A 24,952-nucleotide genomic window follows, 5' to 3' on the forward strand; every position below is an offset into this window, starting at 1 on the left:
TCACATTCAAGCCAGTAGGGAACTAAATACTATTTCACAATTTTCAGTGAGGTGCTAACCATTACATCGCATACTGCATTTTCACCTGGCCCCCAAAAAGACTTGTGTTACAAAATTGTAACTTGGCAAGTAAATAGTAATAATCATTGTTAATGAAGAAAAAACTCCTCTGCCAAATGTTGAAAGCCCTGCGCTACTGGATTGCGTGGAAGTCCGTTTGGCAACTTTTATTTACCACCAGAGCAACGTAACTGGTGCTCCTTTACACACAATGCATTTTGAGAACCTGTATGTCTGCCACAAAACTTTGCAAAGAATGTTGGCTCATTATAAAATGGATATTATTTATTAACTAGATAAAAATCTTTTATTATGCATTTTATTATATTGTACTTATCCCTCAAGAGCTTGATAGCGCAGCTGCAGAGCATAATGTAAGTGCACTGATGTGGTCACAGTATATGGCTCTGAACATTTGGCAGAGTGTTTTGTTTGTCCACAACAATGGGAATTAAAAGCTTTCTAAGTCGGGTAAAACGACCCATCAAATAAAGGTCAAGATGCTCTTATTTGTGAGCTTCACTATATTCACACAAAGGATGTTTTATCTTAAATTCTACCTCTTGTGTCTGTTTGTTTAGTAGCAGTGGTCACTATTTTTGACACACCAGTTTTCGTTGACATTGTTCGGGACATGCCCATTGTCAGAAAGGGGGAAACACTGTGCAAGGGCAGAACCAAGGGCACAACAAATGTCTCGGTCTTATATTTCCGTCGATAATGAAATGTGTAAACTTTTCTCGGAATAACCCTATGAGAAGCGATATGATTCTTCCCTATCCTCACTGTTAAACACCATAGCCACACACTGTTCCTTCAGTTATTTTTTTCTTTCCTCCCTGCCATTCACTTTCTTGGGGAAAATGTTCCTTATGCCCTTAGTTGCTTGCAGAGCTGGTATGTCCATTCTACCACAGCATTCTCTCCCCCACCGCCCCACATCTCTCTCCATGTTATCCTTAAGTCAAATCAAGCTTCAAGTCTCTGTGATGGTGGAGCACTGATACCAGAGGTCTTTCCTGTTTCCTGTTAAAACTGTCTTCTTGTCAAATTCTTATGAAAAAGCATGATTTAATGACCTGTAATTATCCCCTGCAGTTGAGCTCAACTAGGATACTGACACCCACATTTTTGTAGCACTGCTGTGCCTAAATTGTTAGTGATCAGCAGAGCTGGTTGAAATGTTCACTGTCTCAATTTAAACATTTAATTCAAAAAAGAATGTTTTTCCAGCATTTTGGGAGAGTCATTCCTTTGCCTATTTGATGGAGGGATTAAAAATTTGTAACGTGATTCACTGACAGCGACTCAACAGCAACAACTGCAACTATTTGCATTAACATAGCGCCCGTCACATACTATAACATGAGGTAAGCTTTAGTTAGGTAAGTGGAGAGGGTGAGCAGTTTGGAGTATGAGAGGATCAGAGAGATAGGGATGTGCTATGGCATGAAGGGACTCAATTTCAAGGATAGGCTAAAGAAGCTGTTTAGCACTGAAGGTCCTGGGGAGCCCAAACCCTAATGAGATGGTTTGCATGGCCAAACAAGAGAATAGTTGAACTCAATCTAGGCTGACACTAGTACAGTGTTGGAGGAGTGCCGCATTGGTGCGGTTGTCATTCAGATGCCATCATTCACTCGCCAAGACTATAAAGACGTGATAAGTGAGTGTATGAGGATCTCGGCAGCCTGAGGGAAGAGCTTGTGGTGGAGACAGGCAATGTTTTAGAGATGGGGAAAAGCTGAGTAGATCAGAGCAGGGATATGGGGTTTAATTGTCTGTCAATTTTTACGCGGAGGAAAATGGTGTTTTTAATTCACCTATTCAACCTCTGCACATGTACTGCAGTCATGGTATTTTGGATGCAGAGCCTTTCAGTGATCTTTTTGAATTGCAGTGCCTAATGTTTGGACGGAAATCAAACTGAGTGGCGCAATCACTAACGGGCAAATTAAATGTGATTCTGACATTGCTATCAAATAATCAAGGCACATTGAATGCAAAACCGTTTATTGATTGTGCATGCAAGGAACAAATATTGTACTGATAGATCAGGCTATCTTGGAATGTCAGACTGTCGTATTGTAATCATTATTGCTATAATTAACTTTTACAAGAGAACATGTATAGTATAAATCTATTCAACTGGAACGCCATTGGCAGTTTGCCATACATTCCCACATATCCCTGTTTGTAATATGTCACACCTGGTAGAAACCAAATTGTCTATACTTGCCTTTTCTTGACCACAAATTTGATGCCTGCAATATTTTTAGTTTTAATATTACAGAAATTAATCTGGACTAGGAGCTTTCTTTCTCTTGTTCTCCCTCCTTCACAATTAGTTTTCAAACGTTGTGCGCTTGAACTGCTCGTGTTTCAGCCCAGGGAAACCACAAAATGAATTTGGGAAGCATTTCAATCTTAATAAAAGGCATGACTAATTTCTCAAAATTAAAATAAAGTGCCGCGGTTAAACCAGAATTTCTAGAAATGGGAAATAAATAAAAAGAGAGCCTTTACAATGTAGGATGTGGGATAGTCCAAATTTATATAGAAACTTCAAAAAAAACCTTCATGGCAAGTTAGCCCCCAATTCAGCCTGGTCCTGCCCGCCTTCTACCTCTGGCTCAGTCAGATATATTGATAACAATTAGCTCGCAATCAAATATTAGCTGGGATTCAGATTCAGACCACAAATGAGTGGCAATGTAGGAATTCACAGGATTGGAAATGTCTATTTCAGCCATTCTGCCTCCTGCTCTCTGGAACTCCATCCAGGAGTCCTCCCCACTTGTCTCCCTCACCTCATTGAAGGTCCGTTTCAAGATGTACTTCTTTGACCGCGCTTTTGGTCATCTTTCCCCTCCCCACCCTCCTTAGCTCCCACCCCCAGCTCAGTTGTGCAGCCAGTAGTGTGCGAGTGCTTTGAGACATCCTCCTGATGTGAAAAGCGTAATTTAAATATAATTTTGTATTGTATTATGCTCCATGAGCCCAGCTGTCCATTTCATTCCCTTTGTGGTACTCTCTGCAGTGTCAGGATATCCCTAATGTAATACGATGCCCAGAATTGTTCACCATGCTCCAGGTGGATGTTGTTGGGTGGACATAGTGCATTAGCCTACCCACTTACAAATCATGGCCCTTATAGATTTGCAGCAGCACAGCGTGGGGCAGCTGGCCGCCTGCAGACTGCATCCGGCCCGAGATCATTTCCAACATTGCAACCCGCTCCCTCTCTCCCTGTTGAATGTCCTCCCAGGGCAGCGTAAGGAGCCGGAGGTTGGGAGGACACAGCTCACAGAGCCTTTACTGCAGTCTGTCAGGATGGCAAGAGCGTCTCTTACCATCCGTGTCCTTAGCAACCAACTGCCAGCTCCTGCTGCTGCAGGCAGTGATGCCTGTTGGACTACCCGGTCTTAGGCTATGTGATTCCAAGTCCTGACATGAGATTTGAACCCACAACATTCTGACTTGGAGGCAAGAGTGCTACCACTGTGCTAGGCCGACACACCTAAACTTAACAGTTTAACTTGTTGGATTTTCTCAAATCCAAAGTCTAGGGGATCCGCTCAGCTGCCTCTGCTCTTCCGCCTACTACCCCTTCTCCATCTTCCCCTGAAAACCCCGCCCCCAGCCAATCTCTCCCTCCACACCTGTTTCCCATTCCTCTCTCACCACCACTATAACCCTCATAAAACCGACCACTTGCTCCCTCGACCCCATCCCTACCCATCTCCTTACCTCCCAGTTCCACCTCCTTGCCCCTCTACTCATAGAATAAACTTCTCCCTGTCCACTGGTACTGTTGCCACCACTTTAAAAACAGCCGTCATCATTCCAATCCTTAAAAAATTCTCCCTGGATCCATTCCTGCTCTCAATCTACTGCCGCATCTCCAACCTCTCTTTCCTCTCCCAGGTCCTGGAATGAGTCGTTGCTTCCTAGCTTCGCTCCTTTCTGTCCTGACATTCCCTTCATGAACCCCTCCAATCAGGTTTCCGTTCCACCCACAGCACAGAAACAATTCTGGTCAAAGTGACAAATGACATTTTGTCCATCTGCGACCAGGGCTCCCTCTGCTTCTTTGTCCTCCTTGACCTCTCTGCTGCTTTAGATACCGTCGACCACTCTATCCTCCTACACTGCCTCTCCTCTCAGCTCAATCTTCGCGGACCTGCCCTTGCCTGGTTCGAATGCTACCTCTCCCACCGTCTCCACTTTGTCGCCACAGACAGCTTCTCTTCTAGCCCCCACACCGTCTCATGTGGCGTTCCTCAGGGCTCTGTCCTTGGTCCTCTCCTCTTCAATAACTATATGTTTCCTATTGGTGACATCATCCACAGACATGGGGTCAACTTCCACATGTACGTGGATGACACCCAACTCTACCTATCTGCCTCCACCCTCGACTCTAGGACCACTGCTGTACTGACAGAATGTCTTGTGAGACATCAAGTCCTGGATGAGAGCTAACTTTCTTCAGTTGAACGTCAACAAGACCGAGACTCTCCTGATTGGCTCCCGTCAGCGTCTCCTCACCTCAGGCGTTGACAGCATCACCATCCATGGTTGCACACTCCACATTGCTAAGCCAGTCCGGAACCTTGGCATCTTAATTGACTCTCAATTATCCTTCCTGCCCAACAACCATGCCATGATCTGCTCTGCCTTCCCCAATCTCCGCAACATCGCCCGTCTCCTCCACTGTCTCACAACTCAGGCCGCCAAAACCCTCATACACCCATTCGTAACATTGAGGCTTGACCATGCAAACTCCTTGGCTTGTTGGTTTCCCCAACTCTTCCCTCCATAGGCTGCAAATCATCCAGAACTCTGCAGCATATGTCCTCTCCCGCACCAGACTCCTATCACCCCCATCCTCGCCCGACACTACTGATTTCCCACACACAGAGGATACAGTTCAAGATCCTGGTCCTCACCTTCAAAACCCTCCATGGCCTTGCTCCCCTCTATCTCTGCGACCTCCTACCCCCCTACCAACCTGCCCGTTCCCTCTGCTCAGCGGGCTCCGGCCTGCTTCTCGTCCCGCACCTTGCCCACCCCATGGGCCTTCTGCCACTCTGCCCCCACCCTCTGAAACTCCATCCTGCAGGCCCTCTGCCTTGCCCATTCCCTTGTCTCCTTGAAGACCCATCTCAAGAAACTCCCCTTCAACCATGCTTTCAATCTCCCTGCTTCTCCCCCCTGCCCTCCACCATCCTCAATCCCAACCCCCAGCTCGGGTCCGAAACACTGACTGTCCAGATCTTGGGATGTCCTCCTGACGTGAAAGGCACTATACAAATGTAAGTTTGTTGTTGTTGCTGTAACTTAACACCATAACTTAACAGTTTACGTTTTCACATGTCACTGGTATACATTGGCAGCGTGTTTTGTGCTCAGCATTTAATCTCATGAAATACTGTATTCAGAACTCTGTGTGCTTGGATCAAGATTTTACAGTGAAGAATTATACTTGGAATGAAATAAGCCTGGTAACTCTTCCGCTACCCCCATGTATTTCTTTATCTTTATTGGATATTGACGGTACAGATTACGTGCGATATTTCTTCCAAAAGAATGGTCGCCACACACTTAAAATTTCAATAAGTCTCGATGTGATAAGGTTCCAGTTTATTCAGGTATCCAGGTGATCAGGTTATTCATTTACAAATTTGGCTAAATGTAATGCCCATTTTAATGTAATTTTTTTTGTCATCTGTCCAGTCTCATCATAGCTCTCTATTTAAGACTGGGCCCAATTAATAAGTTTGCAAATCTTATCAGTATAAACTAGGTGATGGCTCCATGCGTGACACCCTCAAACAAGTCATCAGCCCTAATTATTCCTGTTCATTCACAGGCCGGCCCTTCGGTTCATCACTTTTGGCAGATTGATCTACGTGTCAGCCTGCTCAGTTGGGAGTGCTCTCAATTGAAATACATGAGATCATAGTCTTGGCTGACAAACCACTGCAATACTGGGAGAGCACAGCACAGTTAGAAATGTCACCTTTTGGATCGGATGTTAAACTGAGTTCCTATCTGCCTCTTCAGGTTGATACCCAAGATGCTATACAAAAAGAGAAGCAAATGTTTTTTTAAAAAGTGTACTCATTAATAATGCTCTGGATAAATTGATCATTCAATTGGCTTTTCATGGGACCTTGCTGGTGAAAGTGGGTGCTTTATTTGCCCATTAAAGCAGTTATTACTTGTGACAGGAATTACTTGTGAAGCGTTTCAAGGTGGTAAGGCACTATAAAATTTGCTATCTATCCCCCAATCCCATTCCTAATTGCATAAGCATGCTTGTCTTTTCTGAAGAAACAGTATCAACTCACTTTGTGGGGTTCCAAGTACACACTACATATAATGTGCAACGATGTGAAGCCAGCTGTACAGTGGAAACATCTCCTGTTTCATTGAACTTGCAACAAGAAATTGTGCAGCAAAAGATTCTTTTATTCACATCATTGGACTTTGTTTAGGGAACACCTCTGAGAATAAGTGAAATAATATTCCTGGGAAACCAGTTGTTCACTTAACAGCTGCTACAAAATAACCAGTCTATTTCTACCTTTGTCATCGATCCTGCTTTATAATAAAAAGGAATTCATATGACATTAGATGCAAAATAAGTTTTATGCTCACAATGAAACTACGTTCCCAGAGGCATGAAAGGCCTTTAAGGCTGACCATTTTAAAGATTTCTTTTAACCTTGTAAATATCAGTGTGGAAAAGGATGGACCAGCCATTATTTACAACTTTTATAGCATTACAACTATTCTTTCAGTCCAGTGATCAGAAGCTCTGTTTTATTTGAATTCTCTTTTTTTTCTCTTAGGGAGGCAAGGGGAGAGTAGGAGTGGTGATTTCATCCTACATGCACTTCACCAATATATCAGCAAGGTAATTGCAAAGCTCAGAGCTGAAGCTGTTGTGTTTCATGTTGTCAAATTTTCTGTCTTGGGTCTCAAACGTCAGGTTTCAATACCACTTTTTATGTGACTTTTACGACTCACTGATTTATTATTAATCACCAATAACTTCAAAATTTCTTTTAAATCTGATTATTTTAAATCAGAAAAAAGACTTTTTTTCTTGCACCTTCCCTCCCAGAACGCTCAAAATGTTTAGACTCGTTTACTTCTGGGGTTTGGTTGCATGGCCTATGGTACCTTGCCAAAGTCATCATTATTTTTGTGCAAGTCTGGACAGAGAATGCTGTTCAGCTATGTTCAGGGTAGAGGGCGAGGGGGAAGGAGGAAAGGACACAGTCCTCACTTGACATCAACACATGTCCACTTCCCGTAACAGTATTTGAATAGGAACTGAGAGAGGAACCCAGACTGATGGTCTAATCCAGGGCCACTGCAGTCAGTTTTAATGTCCCGGTATCATCAGCTAACGAAAAATTCTGTGTGTGTCCAGCATCATTTATAAATTTCGTTTTACAATTTTCAGTGAGTTACTTAAACTTGCTGTGGGGTTATTTTGAAGGGGACAAATTTGCAAAACATACTGAACTGAACCCAGATCAATACATTTGCTGTATGCAACACGTGCAACAGAGAAATACTTCATCCCCAAACTTGGGATGTTAATGTCTTACTTACAAAGATTTACAAAGAATGTACAGCACACAAACAATTGGCCCAACCAGTCCATGCTGTTTTTTAGACTCCACATGAGTGAAGCTTATTTTGTTTTCTGCATGACCCTATCCCCCGAAACCCCCCACCCATTCTCCCTCCATATCACATCATGTTTCTTCCCACCCCCCTGCTTAAACATTACCTATAAATGTATTGAATTCAAAGCAGGGTCAAAATCCGATATCTCAGACTGAGATCAGATGCCCAATAAATTAATTCTATTTGATTATGTTTTCTTTAATATATATTTAACAAAAGTTTAATGGAGTTAATATTGATACGTGAATTGATGATAAAATTAACAGCTGAACAATTGAAGTTTGTCTGAGTTTTGGTTTATTTTTGTTGCTTAAACATTTGTTTTGTCTTGACTTATCACCTACTGAATTAATTCCTTTTGTTTACGCTTCACAGTGCTGATCAAGCTCTCGACAGGTTTGCAATGAAAAAGTTCTACGATGATAAAGTATCTGCTCTAATGCAGCCATCACAGAAGCGGTAAATCAGTTTGTCTGATTTCCTCCAATGAGTCTTAGTCTCCTGTACTGTTAAATATATGGGAAGAGTTTGATTTCATGAATTCACTTATTTTTTAGTGTTTTAAATGAAAGTAAATTCCTCCGCCTCTTTCCACCCACTTTCTCCCCTGCGTGGCCCCCCTCTTCCCCCACCCTGACGGGGGATCCCCTCTTCTCTACCCTCCTTCCTGATACCTAATATCCACTCGGTTGCCATTTTCAAAGATTCCTAAAATAATGAGCCATCTTGGCCCAGAGTTGAACAGACTGTAGCAGAGGTTTGAGCAGTTAGGATGAAATTTCAGTTTCACAGCTCAGTTGTAAAAGGAAACAAAATATTAACTAACTTTATGTCGTGAGTGTGCATGACTTTTAGAGACATTAACTATCGGTTTTTAATCCCATAAAGCGTCTGAGATCCATTTTTAGGAACAGTGCGCTACTTAGTTTTGGTCCTCATTTTGAGAGTTTGTGAAATTAAAATAGTGCCCGCGCAGCATGACCTCCTGCTCCAGCAAGTTCTGTTCAGGAAACCACCCCAGGAGTTCCTCAATCCCTGCTAAGTAGGCTTTCAAGATAACAGCCGTTCACATGTACAGAGGTTAGATGCAGGGCAGATGACCTCACGAGCACTGTGAAAGGTTCCCTAAGGTCTATAGTGGTTGTCACTAAAGTCAAATAGAATTTTTCTAAAATAAAATGTTTTGCTCATTTTGTGTAAAGTGAACTAGAAGAAGTGACGTGCCATGGTATATATTTTGCCTATGTCAATGACCTGCAAAATATCAGTGCAGTGAGGTCATTCTTCAAGTGAAATGTAAACCAGGGTAGAAGCCTGGGGCTGCTGCTTTTGGATCTTTATATTTTGTTCAAATCAGTAATTTAAGCCAATCTTACTTGAAGTTGATCCATCAAGTCGTCCCACCCAAATAAATCCTAATCAACTGGGTTAGTCAAGAATGTGTTACATAACATCAGGTTCAATCATTGGAAAAATACTACATCCCACAGGATCATTTGATCCTCGTTTTTTGCTCCAAGACATTAACCCATGTGAAGGGTGTTATATAAATGCAAATTGTCGTTTTAAGTTTAACTTGTGGTATTGAGTTGTTGTTTTATACCATGAAATACCTTTTTTATTTATATTTTTAAATAGCTTGGTATATGAACTGCACTTCCAATCTTCCTGTGATGTAGCAATACTTTGCCTGCATATGTAGATTTCTAGAATAAATTTCTACTAAATTTTATTGAAGGAAGTATTTGCATCCACCCTCTGCTAACAATCCATGCAGCACTGGGGGAGTCTCTTCAGAATGTCAGAGATACTATTCTCCAGATGAGACACAACAACAACAGCAACAACAAAATTACATTTATAGAGCGCCTTTCAGGTCAGGAGGATGTCCCAAGGCGCTGGACAGTCAGAGCTCAGGACCTGAGCATGGGGGAGTGGTGGGGTAGGGGTGAGGGAAAGCAGAGAGGTGGGAGGGCAACTGAAGGCACGATCGAAGAGAAGGGTCTTGAAACCAGCCTTGAAGGAGGCAAGGGAGGAAGCGAGGCGAAGGGACTGCGGGATGAAGTTCTAGAGTGTGGGGACAAAGAGGCTGAAAGCCCAGCCACTGATCATAGGGCGGGTTGGGCGGAGACATGGAGCAGGCCAGAGCCTGCTGAACAGAGACATGAAGCTAAGGTCCTGTCTGACTATTCATTGAACATTAAGGATCACATGGTACTATCCAAAAAGAGAAGGAGGTTTCTCCTGGTGTCCTGGCCAACAATCCACCAGATAAAATTGGTTATTAACTTTTTATGTGGTATATTGTGAAAATTGCAGCCACATTTGACAAGAACAGAATGCTTGATAGTAATTCCAGTGGATCCTACCATAATAACACCGTATTTGCACTTCACAAAATAACAATCGCTGGTCAGGACTTTTGCATTCACTGGACATGCACAGAAAGCTATTTTGCTCCAAAATGCCAACTAACTTTTTACCCACTGAAAATGTCTGATATCCAGATCAATGCACAGGAAATGCTATTGGCGGTGACCTGATGATTCAGGTCAGACATTTTTTGGTTTGCAGAAAACTGGTTGTGGTCGAGAAGTGAGCCGGCTGTCTTTAAGGTTCTTTGTTAAGTTAAGTCCACAGCCCAATTGTGGTGTAAACAAACCCACATATGATGAAGCACATAATAACGGGGTTTCACTATATTTCTGAAAACTCTTTACAGCACATCAATGCGATAAAACACTATGAAAATGCAAGTTTGTGAATAAAGGAGGCAATGCAGTCAACTTTAATTTATGCTAAATTGTGTTGCCGGTATCAATCTAAGCGTGCAATAGCTGGTTGGAATCTATTCACAAAATTGCAGGTATTTTGAAGTAACACGGTATATTTTGAAGTAAAGCAGCATAGCATTCTGTTGGCTGTGCTTCAATGATGCTCTTAAGAATTTCCCCAGAGCACTCTATGTGTGATGCCAGTGTAACTATTTAGCTTTGGTGCTAAGAAAATGGTATTGCCCTGTTAATGAGACTTCATGGTTTACTTTTACTAACTAACCAGTAAATGAAACGTTGAGGCTATATTGAAGGAACACTTCAAAGGATAGCTGCATTGGCAGAGCATCAGAGAGTCTTAGTATTGTGCTATCACTCACAGAGAGATCTGACTCTTTATAGCTTGTGCTGCCATTTATGTATGAACATAAATCAAGAACGTTGATCATTTTTCGGATTTGTTTAATTTGTATTATACTCCACATAGAGATAATCCAAAACGTTATAAATAAAATATCCTTTATAGTAACCTACTTAGAAAATTGTCAAAGACCAGATGTTTATCTAAATTTGACAATGGTCTTGTATTTGGGTGAAGAGAGAAAGGTCTCAAAGCACAAACAAAGGGAGACTGACCTTAGATTGGATCATCCAATTTGTAACAAGCCAGCTTGTTCAGGGCAGTGTTCTAATGGGATCTTAGAAAATAAGGAACTATAAGAGTGAAAAACATAATCGTAATTTGGATTTTATGGCACCTACTTCTGTCTTCAGCAAATTGAGAACTGTTGCTTTTTTAATCTTTCTTCCAAAATTAAGATAAAACGCACCCTGATTTCTCAAAGCAATGGAAATTCCCTAAGTTCTCAGGAGCAATAGAAATGTTATAGCTACTGCTGTACACTCAATGTTAGTTGGTATCAAAAAGCTTTTGTTTTATCCTCTCAATCCGTGACGTTAAATAGAATTGCAGCACAAAGCACTGAAGAGCTTTTGGGAATTCACGATGTTCTGGGAACAGTATTGAAACTGTGCAATCTTATGGCTGATTTATTTAGTCTTTGGCATCCTTAAAGGGTTGCTTTATGTTCTGAAGGCGATTTCTAAAGTGTGGCATTAGTTTCCATTCTGAGAATATCAAAGCTTTGAGGCATTAATGTGCTTTGGGAGTCTGCCACATGATTCCTTCAAACACTGGTTTAGTTAACCTCCAATGGTAAAGAAGAACACCTCTACTCAGAGAATATCAAATGGTTTTCAGACATGCACCAACATTAACTCTTTGTAACTAAGGAGGGGTGAGGCTCATGTGGAGTATAAACACCAGCATGGTGCAGTTAAACCAAATAGCTTGTTTCCATCCTATAACATTCCATGTAATTCTATACCTTGTCCCACTTGAGATGCTATGAATACATGGTGTCTTTTTGTAATCCTAACAATGTCCCCTTGAATGGAGTTTGGGGCTGCTTCTTGATACCCAGTTTTTACCACTGAAAGCAGAGTGACTGCTTCTAATTCAACAACAACAACTTGCATGTGTATAGCACCCCTCATGCAGGGTAGGGTCAGTGGTGGATAGCTTGATTTATATTTCCCTCTCCTCATTACATTGGCTGAGGAGGGGGAGAGGGTTAGTTTCATGACTGGCTCTTTAATAATGTTAAAAATGTTCTTTCTAAGTTTTTGGATGGATCAATAGTATAGAATGCAGACGTGTGAGGCAATGTGCTACTTAGTCAGGATGGTTTTGGTGGCCAGGATTCCAGCGTGATTCACTTCACATTGTCATTTCAATTCTGATCTATACTATGCTTTCCCTGTGAAGGAGTACAGCAGGATCTGGCATCAAACCTGCCAAATGCTAGATGACAACTTGCCAAGAGCCTCTCCTCAAAAAATAAACACATTTTGAGTGGCAAACATTTGAAGCTAAACATTTGAAATTTACAGAATAATTCTTAATTCCCAGCACTGGAAGCAATCAGAAAGGGTCACTTTGTTTTGTTTTTCATTTTAGTGCAGAAATACAACAGTAAAGAAATAAAATACAATGTTACCTCATGTCAAAAAGTTCTTTACGGGTAATTAGAGTCAAGTGTAGCAGCGGCAATTACAAAATTGCAATGAGGTGAATGAGCAGTTTAAGTTGAAAAATTACTTTGTCTTAGTCAGGATATATCAGTATAAATTCCCTTTAATTTTCGACTTTTGTAAACAACAATTACTTGCATTTATATAGTGTCCTTAACATCGCAGTGTAACATCTCGGAGGGTTGAGAGAAGAACTCAGATAATGTCTGCTTTAAGAACACAGAGACATTGCCATCAAAATAACTGTTTGTTAAAAACAAATTGCAGAGTACCTTGGTTGCTCCACTGAATACCTTTTTTTTGAGTGTGGGATGGGAAATGAAAGAGATTAAAAAGGTAAAATGGAACCCGTAAGCATAAACTTTCATTATTCTGTTGCTTGCAGGTATGTTCATTTCTTAAATGGACTGCTGTCGGGCACAGTAAAGATGAACACCACGCCACTGTTTCTGCACTTCGTTATCCTGCATGGCATTCCTAACTTTGACACCGGAGGAGGTAAAGCTTCGGAACAGATTGAAAAAAATAGGAAACTGATATGTAACAGTTGTGAAGCAATGTACATACTTTAGAAGGAAGTGTGGGTAATCCCTTTTATTGTGCTTACATTTGGTCAGCTGGGTGTCTGACACATGCAGAAATCCATCAGCATGCTTAACAGTATCCAAACCAGACTGAGATTTCCAGATATGTCTTGCCAGCTACACATGAACATTTCCTTGTGCCTGGACTCGAATACACACACTCTCCCCAGGGGAACACATCCTGCTGGATTAATTCTGAATATTAGGCACAGGTTGGCAAGAGCCAAGGTTTGTGTTGTGTGTTTGGGTACTACTGGAATCTAAAACCACATAGCTTGTCATTGATAGCACTTACTCAGCTTAGGTCTGAGCCTAGGAGTAAACTGCATGGTTCACTGCTACTTTTTGGATTACAAAAAAGTCTTCTCAAGTGACTATTTTGTAGTGTTATATTATGTATTGTGTACGTAGTATTCTTTTTTAAAAAAAGTTATTGTTTTGATGAACATAGCTGCCTTTAACATTTGACATGAACGCAGGAACCATGATACTTGAAATGCAGTAATTGCAATGTTTAATTTTTTTTCATTTTATTTACAGTTTGCCGCCCATTTTTAAAAATCTACCAGGCAATGCAGCCAGTCTACACTTCAGGAATCTAGTAAGTCTTGTTTCATCCCCTGGTAGCTTTCCTGCTTTAGCACTTTTAGTCTTTTTTTGGCACCTAGAGTGACAAGTGATTAAGTTAAAACCAAGCCTTGTTCTGCTCTGAGAACAGCAGGAGGTCTTTAGTAACTGTCCCATTATAAAAGCAATATTTTGCATTTTTGTTTTACAGTAATGTTGGTCCAGAGAATCAGAGCAGGATATGCATTTCAATAGAGCCAGCCCAGCTGCTGAAGGGGGATATCATGGTGAGTTTGAAGTCTGAGCCAACAATAGTGTCAACAAAGTAGAGCCAAACATTAACAGCACAATCTTCCTGTATTTTGAGAATAACATTCCCTGGTTTCATATTGGTGCAATTTTCAAAACAAGCGCACACGATCTTCAAAAGAAGTGACTTTGTTATTTTCAATCATTTGGAATTATTATATTTCCTCCCACTTTGCTCTTGTTTTTGGAGGGGAGAAGGAGAAACATTGTATATTTCTCCCCTTTACTTTCTTCCACTTTTATTTGTGAGTTTTGTCCTCTCACTGACTACCTGACAAGCTGCTCCCTAGGTAGTCATTGAAGATGATGATGCTTTTACTTGATGAAACACTTCCCTGTGAGGAAGCATTTTTTCTGTCCATTTTCAGTTTCCCCAAAGGTATGCAATTGCAATGATTAATTTTTTTGCGGGGCCAGACTGAGGGCTTGAATCACTGCCCCTTCGACTTGTACAACATTCAGTTTTTTATTCTAAATTTAACTTACTCCACATGCTTCTTGTTTGCTTAGCAGTAAAGTAGGAACTCGGTTGTTAGTCGATCAGCGGTAATAATTCCTTAAAAAAAAAGGTGACTCAATACACGAGCATTTGTGGGACACTGCTGTGTCACAAATTGGCTGCCGCATTTAGCCCACAAAATATATAGTCACTACCCTTTACAATATATTCTGTGAAGTGCTTTGAGACGTCTCGAAGGGCACTGTAGCAAATCAAATGCTATGATTAACTGTGCTCTGCTTCTTAACATGATTTTACTGCCCCGAGGATAGTTCTGTAATGTTTATGTTACACAACAAAGCAAGTTGACAAGTTGTTGTAGCCAGAGCATTGCCATGGGGTTCAGATTGCCCTTGAGCTGAGTTTCTCGAGTCGGCATGTGATACCTGGAGTTCCTGTAAGAGACTTCTTAATGGCCTGAAACATTTTTTCCTGAGAGAGGCAATTTTACTGTTTGAGCGCTTTTTCAATCCCATTGTCTCCCATCCTAATATCAACCCTAAATGATACTTAGCTAGAGTTTCCATTTTATTATTATTTTGTGCACTTTAATGGGGATCAGTAATACCCAACATCTATCTCTTAATAAAATTTTGATTGTGCTTTTTAATTTGTAATCCAGCTGTACTTCTGGCTCTTTAGTCAACAAAACAAGAATTAGCACTTTTTTGTGCTGACTTTTTCTTGTGATATTTTTGTGTGAGTGCACCATTTTTTCAGTAGAGTTCTGGAAGCTATACTTGCCTGCATATGTAGATTTCTAGAATAAATTTCTACTAAAGTTTATTGAAGGAAGTATTTGCACCCACCCTCTGCTAACAATCCATGCAGCACTGGGGGAGTGCTGCATTGTCTGGAAGTGGCCCCATCTTGTTAGGAATGAACCGGTCTGCCCTCACTTTGTGCCTGTGATAGATTGGTCGTGCTTTGAAAGCCTAACAGAATGCAAGTTGTTGCATGTTTTGAGAACCGTAGTGATCGATCCTCAGACCATATTTCATACCCACTCTGGTCTACACCTTTTGTATATAAATTATTTTTTTNCTCCATTAGCGAATCCGTGTTTGCTCCTTGTCTGGCCTCCTCTCACTGGGCCTGATTGCCCTCTAACACTCACACAAGTGGAGTCCTGTAGCTCAGTGTTTAGAGCACTCACCTTGCAAGTGAGAGACCTGAGTTCAATTCCAGGCAGAGGGCGAAACCTTGGGCAAGTTTCCTTACTCCACACCCCTAATAATAATCGCTCCAAAATCAAAACAATAATAAATTGGTCGTTTTCAATCCGCGACTGTTTGGGGGACACTGCTGTGCGCAATTGGCTGCCGCATTTCGCCTACAAATATACGGTCAATTCACTTTACAGTCTATTCTGTGAAGTGCTTTGAGACATCGAGAAGACGTGAAAAAATGCTATATCAAATGCAAGGATTATTATTATAAGTGGCCATTGGTCATGGTGAGCCTTGGCAGTGTGTTCTCTCCCCCACCTGAGTGTCACACACATGCACAACCAATAGTGGGACAGGATTACGAGGAGCCATTAAATAAACTGGACATGTTCACCCTGGAGAAGAGAAGGTTAAATCTTTAAGATTCTGAAGGGAATAGGTAATGTAGACCATTATAAGCTGTTTTGTTGCGTACTGAACAGTAGAACCAGAGGACATGGCCTATGATTGAAGGGGGGTAACTTCAGAACAAATCTACGGAAATATTACTTCAGTGAGCGAGTAGTAAACTTATAGAACAGGCTCCCTAGGGAGACAGTGGAAGCACAAAATGTTGTTTGTTTCACGAACAAATTAGATAGATTTCTGCTAGAAAATAATATCTTGGGATACAGTATATAGTTTGGGACACGACATGTCAAGCGACTGCCAGGATGGTAGAAGGTGAACCAGATGGACCTTGGTCTTGTTTTGCCTAGAAAATTCTTATGTCTTGAAGAGGATCGAGGAGCAGAAATCCTGTCTTGTTTTCCCTCCCCTGACTGAGAAAGCCAGGGCCAATTTAGCTTCCCATTCAACACTGCCTGAGACCAGCAAAATCAGAACAAGTTTTGATCCTGGTCCGTAAACTGCAGCTCTGTCCACTGCACCACCAGAGTGCCCCATTCCCCAGTTATCTGCTGAAAAATACCCCGTTGTTACATGTGAAATAACACATCAAGAGGTTCAGGTGACAGCACAGTTGTGCTTTATTCCATTGTGCTCTTCTGTTGCTGGTGACTGAACAGGCAGTGACCAGTGCATGGCTCATGGAGCTGAACCATGTGACTCCACCCAAGTTTTATGATGACACTTGATCTGAACCTCAGTGATGTTGGGCTATATTCCATAAACATCCTCAGCTGCTATTGATGTATTTTCATATCAATACAACATGGGCCTCGTTTTCCAGCACATTATAGTTACATTGAAGTTAAAACACTAAAGATGTGACCAGAAATGCCTAGACTGTAAGTATCGAATAGTATAACAGGTAAATCTCTGCAAAGTCACAGAACAGAGGTTAGAATGGATGCTGCTAAAAATCTTATTAGCCCAGCCTCAGAAGGCTAGAAAGGGATGTTGGGTGTCTCTAGGCTATTGACAGTCAATCACAGCATCACATCAGACTCGTTCAGAAAAACGGACAGCCCTACTTAAGTATGATTCCTGTTTTGATTTCGGTCTCAGTAATCCTAAGAATATTGTAGTATCTCTGACATGGCTTGTCACTGCTGCATGTAATTTGCTTGAAGGGATTTAAAAACGTATTCAAAAGCAACTTAAGTATGTTTAATGTGAGTGATGGTTATTCTTCATTAAAACCCAGTAGGGAACGTAGCCTTGGGATGATTAATTTGCGACAATATTAGCTGTATTTTTAGGGTTAACATTTTAATTGAATGGAAAACAACAATTCACACTGGTGAATTCCTTATTTAAGCAGCAACTTGTAGCTGTCAGTTTATTGTTGGAATTTCGCTAAGTGCTGATTTGAGGTTAGGCTACAAAGGGCAATTTGCTGTCTGTCTATGAATAACACATGAGATCATTCTGAACTTCACTGCAATGTCACAATATTCGTCTACATCCGGTATGTACCTTGTGGCAAACCTTAATGATTCAGCAACGATTCACTGCTGAATAAGATTTTTGCACTGTGCTGTGCTTTTTTNCGGTAAGCCAAGTGTCTAATATGTGCGGAAACCCATCTCCATGCTTAAGAGTATCCAAACCAAACTGAGAATTCCATGGATCCCACCTACACACGGAAATTTCTTATAATGCAGTTACAACTTGGACATTTTTGTGAGACAACGTGGCTAATTTAAATGTGAATTAATAAACATTGAATACAAAAGTTAAAATCTGAGCTTTAAAAAGAATACTGAAACCTAAAGTGTCTCATGGTCTTAAGACTTAAGTCTTAAGCCCTACAATTTTAGGTCCTGCAGAATTTTGGAAAGTGTTCATTCCAGTTTTAATTTGGATTTCCACCCATCTACATAATAACATAATAAGAAAGTTTCAAAATTCTACACTGCCTAAACTTTCACAGGAAGACTTGGAATGATACCGGAGGGCATCTGGTGGCTGTGAAGCATGAGACGATATCTTCAAATTCAACGTGTGGGGGTGGGTGGGGAAGTGGGGGTTGGGTGGGGAATGGGTGGGAGAGAGGAATGGGGTTCAGTGTTTCCATCCCAGTCTCTACTCCCATCTGCTTTACATAGCCTCACTAGTTAAAAAAAATTAAATTGAATTCTTTGCATTTGATACAGCAAATTATCAAGTGAGGAGGGTGCCCCAAAGCACTTCACATGATTTACTGTAAAATGTAGTGACCGTGTATTTTGCATCTGTTGTAGTCTTGCGTGTACACACACACGCCAAACACAAACACACCCAGTTGTTCACACGCAATGATCGCACCTTAACCATATCTAAATCCTGGCATAAACAAAGTCTGCATTGACACAGAATAAATGGTGGCCTGTCCCTTTAGTCACCGGTTCACATTCTCCACATAGTTCAACATGTATGTTTTTCTTTGCCACAAAGAAATGTTGAAACCGCATTGTAGTTTTTCTCCAACCTTCTGGGACAAAATGAGAGGTCTGTTTCCAAAATAGAACATTCAATTAGTGGTTGTCTGTGCGACATTGCAATGTAAGTGTTGTAAGAGGTGGGCACTGGTCTGCTTCGTTTGCACCACTAGTTTACTCGTGTTTACTCCTATGTCTGGTTGTGATAAGAATCCTAAACATTTAACACCAGAAATGAAAAGCTGCACATTTTTCTGGCATCTTTAATGAACACGTATGGTCGGAACTTTGGAAGCAAGCCGCAAGATTTATAAATAAAATTCTCACAGTGCCCTGGCTAATAATCCCCCAAATAAAATTGGTCATTCACTCCATGGCTGTTTGTGAGACATTGCTGTGCACAAATTACCAGCTGGTTCACCCACCTTACAACATACACTTAACATTCTGCGTATTTTCTGTATATTCTGTGAAGTGCTTTGAGATATCCTATTGACATGAAAGGTACTATACCAAATATAAGGCTATACAAAATATTTATTATTGTTATTATTATGAAACAATCATAACTTTTGTCATGTCAGAATGCTGAGGTGCACTAGACCATGAAGAAATGTGAGCCATAGAGGACACATACTGAATGGGGCCTCGGTTTAATGTCTCATCTGAAGGATGACACATCTATCAATGCAGCACACCCTTAGCACTGAATTGGAGTGCTAGTTCAGATAATATAAATTCTAAGTCCTATTGTAGAGCTTGAACCCGCAACCTTCTTATTCAAAGGCAAGAATGTTACCAACAGAGCCAATCTGATCATCATTTAATGAATTTAAGATCATTATTGTACATGTTGTTGCCTGCCCTGGCAACAATTAATACTTATAAACACATGCCTTGCTCCCTATGCTATAAAGTTACAAACCAAGACGGAATAGGCTTTATCTGTAAATTGGCACGAAGAGGTATCATTTAATTAAGAAACCAGATCTGCCGAGGGATTGATGGATCATGTGATTTATTCATGTAACTTTTAAGATGCCCATTCCGAAGAAGTAAATGTAAGTGAGCAGCTTTATGGTACAGTATTCTCTGTGGCAGTTGTGTCAATTATTGTCATTTTCTGGAGCTAGATTACATCTTTCTTTAGAATTTAACAACAACAACAAATTGCACTTATATAGCACCCTCCACGCAGGTTAGCGTCTCAGAGTGCTCAGAATAACCTAATATGATCATCCGTACCAGTCAAAGCAACCGCATGCACAATGGGAGAGAATCTCACACCCTGCCTTTCCTTGGTGGGGGGGGGAAGTGCAAAAGCTTTTTATTTATTGAGTCATAACATGCAAAATCATTTGGGTGATATAATGAAGCAATCAAGAAAACTGTGGGGAGAGATAGGGGTACATACATTTTAGTTTTGTAATAATAATTATTGACGTTGATATTGCATGTTAAACATGAAGAAATTCATTGGTTCCAGGTCAAGTGCTACCACAAGAAGTACCGCTCAGCCACACGGGATGTTATATTCCGGCTTCAGTTTCACACAGGTGCGATTCAGGGGTTTGGATTTGTTTTTGGGAAGGAAGACCTCGACAATGCCAACAAAGGTAGGTTGGTTGATCCTCTTAAGCTTTTGTTGATTTTAACTAAATTCAATAACAGCCAGTAAATCGAATGGTTTTGCTCTGTTGCGGAATTAGTTTATCTTTGCACTCACTAATCTGAATTACTTTCTGCTTCCATTCTGAAACAAGTACATGAGAATGTTTACTTCTCATGCATGAATGGGTAGAGAACATTGTTTGGTGGACTGATGGCATTGTGCCACACTGCGTTGGCACCAAATGATTACAAAATGTGGTAGGACATGGAAACAAGCCACAATTTCCATTATAGTTGCACAACAAGGACTTGGAGGGAGAATGTTGCAACATTGCTAACCATTAGGAAAAATAGTAGTCTTCAGATCATTGACGTAATGTATTTGTATCCCACAACAACATAACTTCACATTGAGGAAGGTTAATTTCTCACTTGAATCACTTTGTTCTACCCTCAAAAAAAATCAAAAAGATACAACTATATTAATAATCCTTGCAATTTGTATAGCTCCTTATCACATCAAAAGCCTCAAAAAGTGCTTCACAGTCATTACTGTAAAGTGTATTTGTAGATGAACTATGTATTTGTAGATGAGTGTTTTATCAAAAAAAATGATTGTACTAGTTCGCCTACAAAATAAATAGTCTGTACACTTTACAGTAAATCCTGTGAAGCCCTTTGAGACACTCTCCTGATATGAAAGGTGCTGTACCTAATGCAAATACTATTATTTATTTTATTTATTTATTCAACACTATATTGCAGACTGCAGTTCAGAGACATCATGAACTGGGAGTAAGGGCTGAGAATTGTATGAACTTAAATTTGAACAATGTTGTTCAGCTATTGTTTTCCTTTAATATTTCCCAAACTCCAATTTAAATGATGATATGGATTTAGACAGAAAATTTCCATTTCTTCAATAAGCATTTAATTTTACACTGTGCTTGGCAGATGACCGATTTCCTGACTATGGGAAGATTGAATTGGTATTTTCAGCCAGTCCAGAGAAAATACAAGGTATGTACAATTAGCATCGAAGAACCTTTTTTCTTAGCAATTACCAGGTGGGAAGGTCGAATTCCAAAATGCAAGAGGGAAGAATAAATCAATGACTTCAATGGCATAGGTCAGTCACCATGTGTGATATGCACCATATATAATGCATAAATGTAGAGGGAATTGCATGCTTCCTTAAGTATGTTAGAGGCCATGAGCTTCATGAGTCATTTTAGAATAATCATTTTGAATAGTAAAAAAAAGATCTAAACTTAGATTTGCCTGAAAAAAATCGAAGGAAAGAAATACTCAATTTCTTCACCATCTTAGTAAAGTATTTATTTAACAATGTGCACTTAACATGCACCTCAGCAGTATTCAATGTTTGGTACTGCAATGTATATTCTTGTTTATTTTAGATATCTACTCGACGGTGTATTTTTATTCCACTTATGCTAATGAGATTTACATCATTTACGCAGCCATAAGAAGGTTGTTGCTGATCAGGCTTTCTATCTTCGTGTCATACTTCATCCGGCTTTCCTGCTTTAGTTTCACACTGGAAGTATCTTTATGTTGTAATCTAGTGCCATTGGAATTTCAGCGGTAGTTGCACAAAAATATTTCACCTAAGACTAAGTCTCTTTGAGGGGACGCTCATTCTAACGATGTGTGTTGGATGCAGATTGGTCTGATTTCTAAACCACAATAATAAAAGGGTGCAGTTAAACATACTTGTAACCAGAGCATCCATGGATTTGACCTTAGCAGCTGTTGGGAACGCTTTCTCTGACCAGGAGCTTTCCTTCCATACTCTTCTCATTTGCAAGTGGGTTTTACCTTCAATACATTGCAGCAAAAAGGATGTGAAAGATAGTTTGTTCAATGTCTTTACTCGACATTTTTAAAACTTTGATATTTAAAATAGTGGAATAAATTAGAATGAAACAACAACTTGCATTCATATAGTGCTCTTCACATGGGATAGCAACTTGGAGCGCTTACAACAGCAACTTGCTCTTATATAGCATCCTCCACGCCAGGTGGTGTTTCAGAGCGCTTAATAGTGGCGGAGCTTCGTGCGGAGCCGTGGAGAGAGGGTAGGTGACTGCAGGCATGTTAAAAGAGGAAGGGCTTCAGATTCGATCTAAAATGGGCAAGAAGCGCCCAAGAATAGGGGGAACGGCAACCAAAAAGTGGAATATTTAAGGGTATATTTGAAAGGACCTTAAAATGCAGTGTCTAGGAGTGGAAATAGCAGGTTAATATCAAAGCATAAAGTATTTGGAGATATAAATTATCATAATATATATGCATTAGTTTCAAAATGTGCAAGCAAAGGAATGAGAATAGAAAGTATATTTAAGGAAAGATAAAAGGAAGTGACTCGCAGAAGAACAATAAAGATAATTTCCGGGTTATCAATCGAACATTACAATCTACATTGGAAATAACGATAAAAGAAGCAAAGCAAAAGTGGTTCCAAAATGAAAGCAAGATGTTCAGAGAATTTGATGAACAAGGTTGGACTGTATACAGTGTGGGATGCTGTGTTGCATCTCTGTGAGAATTGTAAGTGATCGTCCTTCACTTTTCCAGTGCAGTGTTTGTTGTCTCTGATGTTGTTTTACAAGGAATAACTTAAAAACTGATGGAAATGGAGAGCTAACAGTATGCAACAAGTAACCCTTCATTACTTTCAAAAATAAACTTGGGTCAGATGGAAACAGTCAGATTTGTTTGGGTTAAACATAATTATAGAGACTTCAGAGTTAAATTGTACATCTTGAAAGTTCTATTCTTACTGGATGCAAATGGTACAAGCCACAAATGTGAGTATTCCAGAGTTAGATACTTGATTCAAGATTACTTAATTCATCCTTCGTTCAAACTTTAAGATCTTTCTCAATTCTGTCCATCTGGAAATGAGCTTTGGAAAGGGACTCGCCATGGACGGAGGGCACAGCTCTTTATATCTTCAACAGAATAATGTACAATCAATCTATTAGCTGGGGTAAGATTGTTATTTCTGTATATATTATTGTTCAGTATATGCTTCTTCTGAGAATGTGAAGCCCATTGAAGGGTAAATATGATGCAGACTTCTGTTCTTTTACAGGGTCTGAGCACCTTCAGAATGATCATGGCGTGACTGTGGATTACAATACTGCCGATCCACTGATACGATGGGACTCGTATGAAACCGTCAGTGTTGATGGGGAAGGTAAGATTTATTTACATTTAATCTTAAGTGAATAATCATGTAGATATTTAATTTTAGTGGATGTAAAACATATATGAGCTATCAAGAATAATGGTCTATTCCAACCGCATGAGTGTGCAAACTAAGTCCAACATTCACTATTATAAGGAAACCTTTTACTAGCAGAAGCACATGGAGAGGTCATATTTGCAGCCAATATAATATTCATTCCATTGAATATCACTGTTCTCAATAGTGAAGTTGGATCACAGCCTTTGACTTCTCAGGGGGATGCCTTGTTTTTATTAAACAGAAAATACAAAAAGGTGATATCCTATGAACTGGCACTTGAAGATCGCAATGCGTGAGCTGGAAGTCGAACACTTTGAACCTGACTTCACCAATGATAACTGTGTTGGGTGCGATTTATCTCCAGCCATTCAATAACATGTGTACTGGGTAGACCACCAATTTGACTCAAATGTGGGTTAGACCTCAGGATGGTGTTAGGTACAGTTCCAACGATCTTTTCAGTCACCAGATCCCATGTTATACTTGACATGTTATACATTTTGGCAGATGATCGTCTTGCAGTTCCCCATCTCCCCCACTCTCGCCCGACTCCACTGGCTCCCTATCCTTCAGAGGATCCATTTCAAGATCCTTGTCATCACATACAAAGCCCTCCATGGCCTTGCCCCACCCTACCTCTGTGACCTCCTAACCCCCTACCAACCTGCCCGTTCCCTCCGCTCAGCCGGCTCTGGCCTGCTCCATGTCCCCCGACCCACCCGCCCCACCATTGGTGGGAGTGCCTTCAGCCACTCTGCCCCCAACCTCTGGAATTCCATTGCCCAGTCACTCCGTCTCGCCCCCTCCTTAGCCTCCTTCAAGTCCCGTCTCAAGACCCTCCTCTTCGACCATGCCATCTGCCACCCCACCTTCCCCTCCCCTCCCACCTCCTCCTGACCCCAGCTTGGGTCTGAAATGCTGTACTCTGTCCAGCGCCTTGGGATGTCCTCCCGATGTGAAAGGCATTATACAAATGTAATCTTGTTGTTGTTGCAGTTATTAAAGAAAATGAAGCCTAAATGACCTCTTTAATACATCACGCGACAACAGCACATTAGTGAAAATGAACACGAAAGGAAAGACTATAAGATAAGATAATGAACAGGTTGGGTATTTAGACTTTGGTCCTAAATTAGTAACAAAGTTCAGTCATGCCAGCTTCAAGAGGGAGCACCACAGACCTAGTGACTTCAACCAAAACAAAAAGGGAATGCAAACAGAAATTAGAACAAGTCGGATGTTGAGAGTGGACTGTGTCCAGAGAACCTGAAAGCTGGAAGACTAGATATTCACAGGTATTACACAATGCCAATAGAGATGCAGGAGTGGCCTTGGGCCCTTTCTGGTTCAGCAATTTAATTTACCCCAACGGTTTTTCGGTTGACTGTCTGTATTGAACAATATTCCAATCAATATTTTAAGAAGGAAGAGGGATTATTC

General features: G+C 40.6%; 1 protein-coding gene across 7 annotated transcripts in view; it reads left to right on the plus strand.

Annotated features, from left to right (window-relative positions):
* The window catches only part of LOC103181200 (tensin-3), a 261,229-nt gene that overhangs the window by 167,898 nt on the left and 68,379 nt on the right, over positions 1-24,952 (plus strand). For all 7 annotated transcript variants that reach the window (XM_007897502.2, XM_007897497.2, XM_007897498.2 and 4 more), the window contains 8 exons: positions 6,918-6,982; positions 8,143-8,226; positions 13,021-13,133; positions 13,760-13,820; positions 13,998-14,073; positions 20,114-20,243; positions 21,193-21,258; positions 23,357-23,461. In XM_007897502.2, the coding sequence (XP_007895693.2) occupies positions 6,918-6,982; positions 8,143-8,226; positions 13,021-13,133; positions 13,760-13,820; positions 13,998-14,073; positions 20,114-20,243; positions 21,193-21,258; positions 23,357-23,461 (700 nt within the window). The remainder of the gene's footprint in view (positions 1-6,917; positions 6,983-8,142; positions 8,227-13,020; positions 13,134-13,759; positions 13,821-13,997; positions 14,074-20,113; positions 20,244-21,192; positions 21,259-23,356; positions 23,462-24,952) is intronic.

This window comes from Callorhinchus milii, unplaced genomic scaffold, assembly GCF_018977255.1.
Source record: "Callorhinchus milii isolate IMCB2004 unplaced genomic scaffold, IMCB_Cmil_1.0 Scaffold2, whole genome shotgun sequence".
NCBI classification, from domain to species: domain Eukaryota; kingdom Metazoa; phylum Chordata; class Chondrichthyes; order Chimaeriformes; family Callorhinchidae; genus Callorhinchus; species Callorhinchus milii.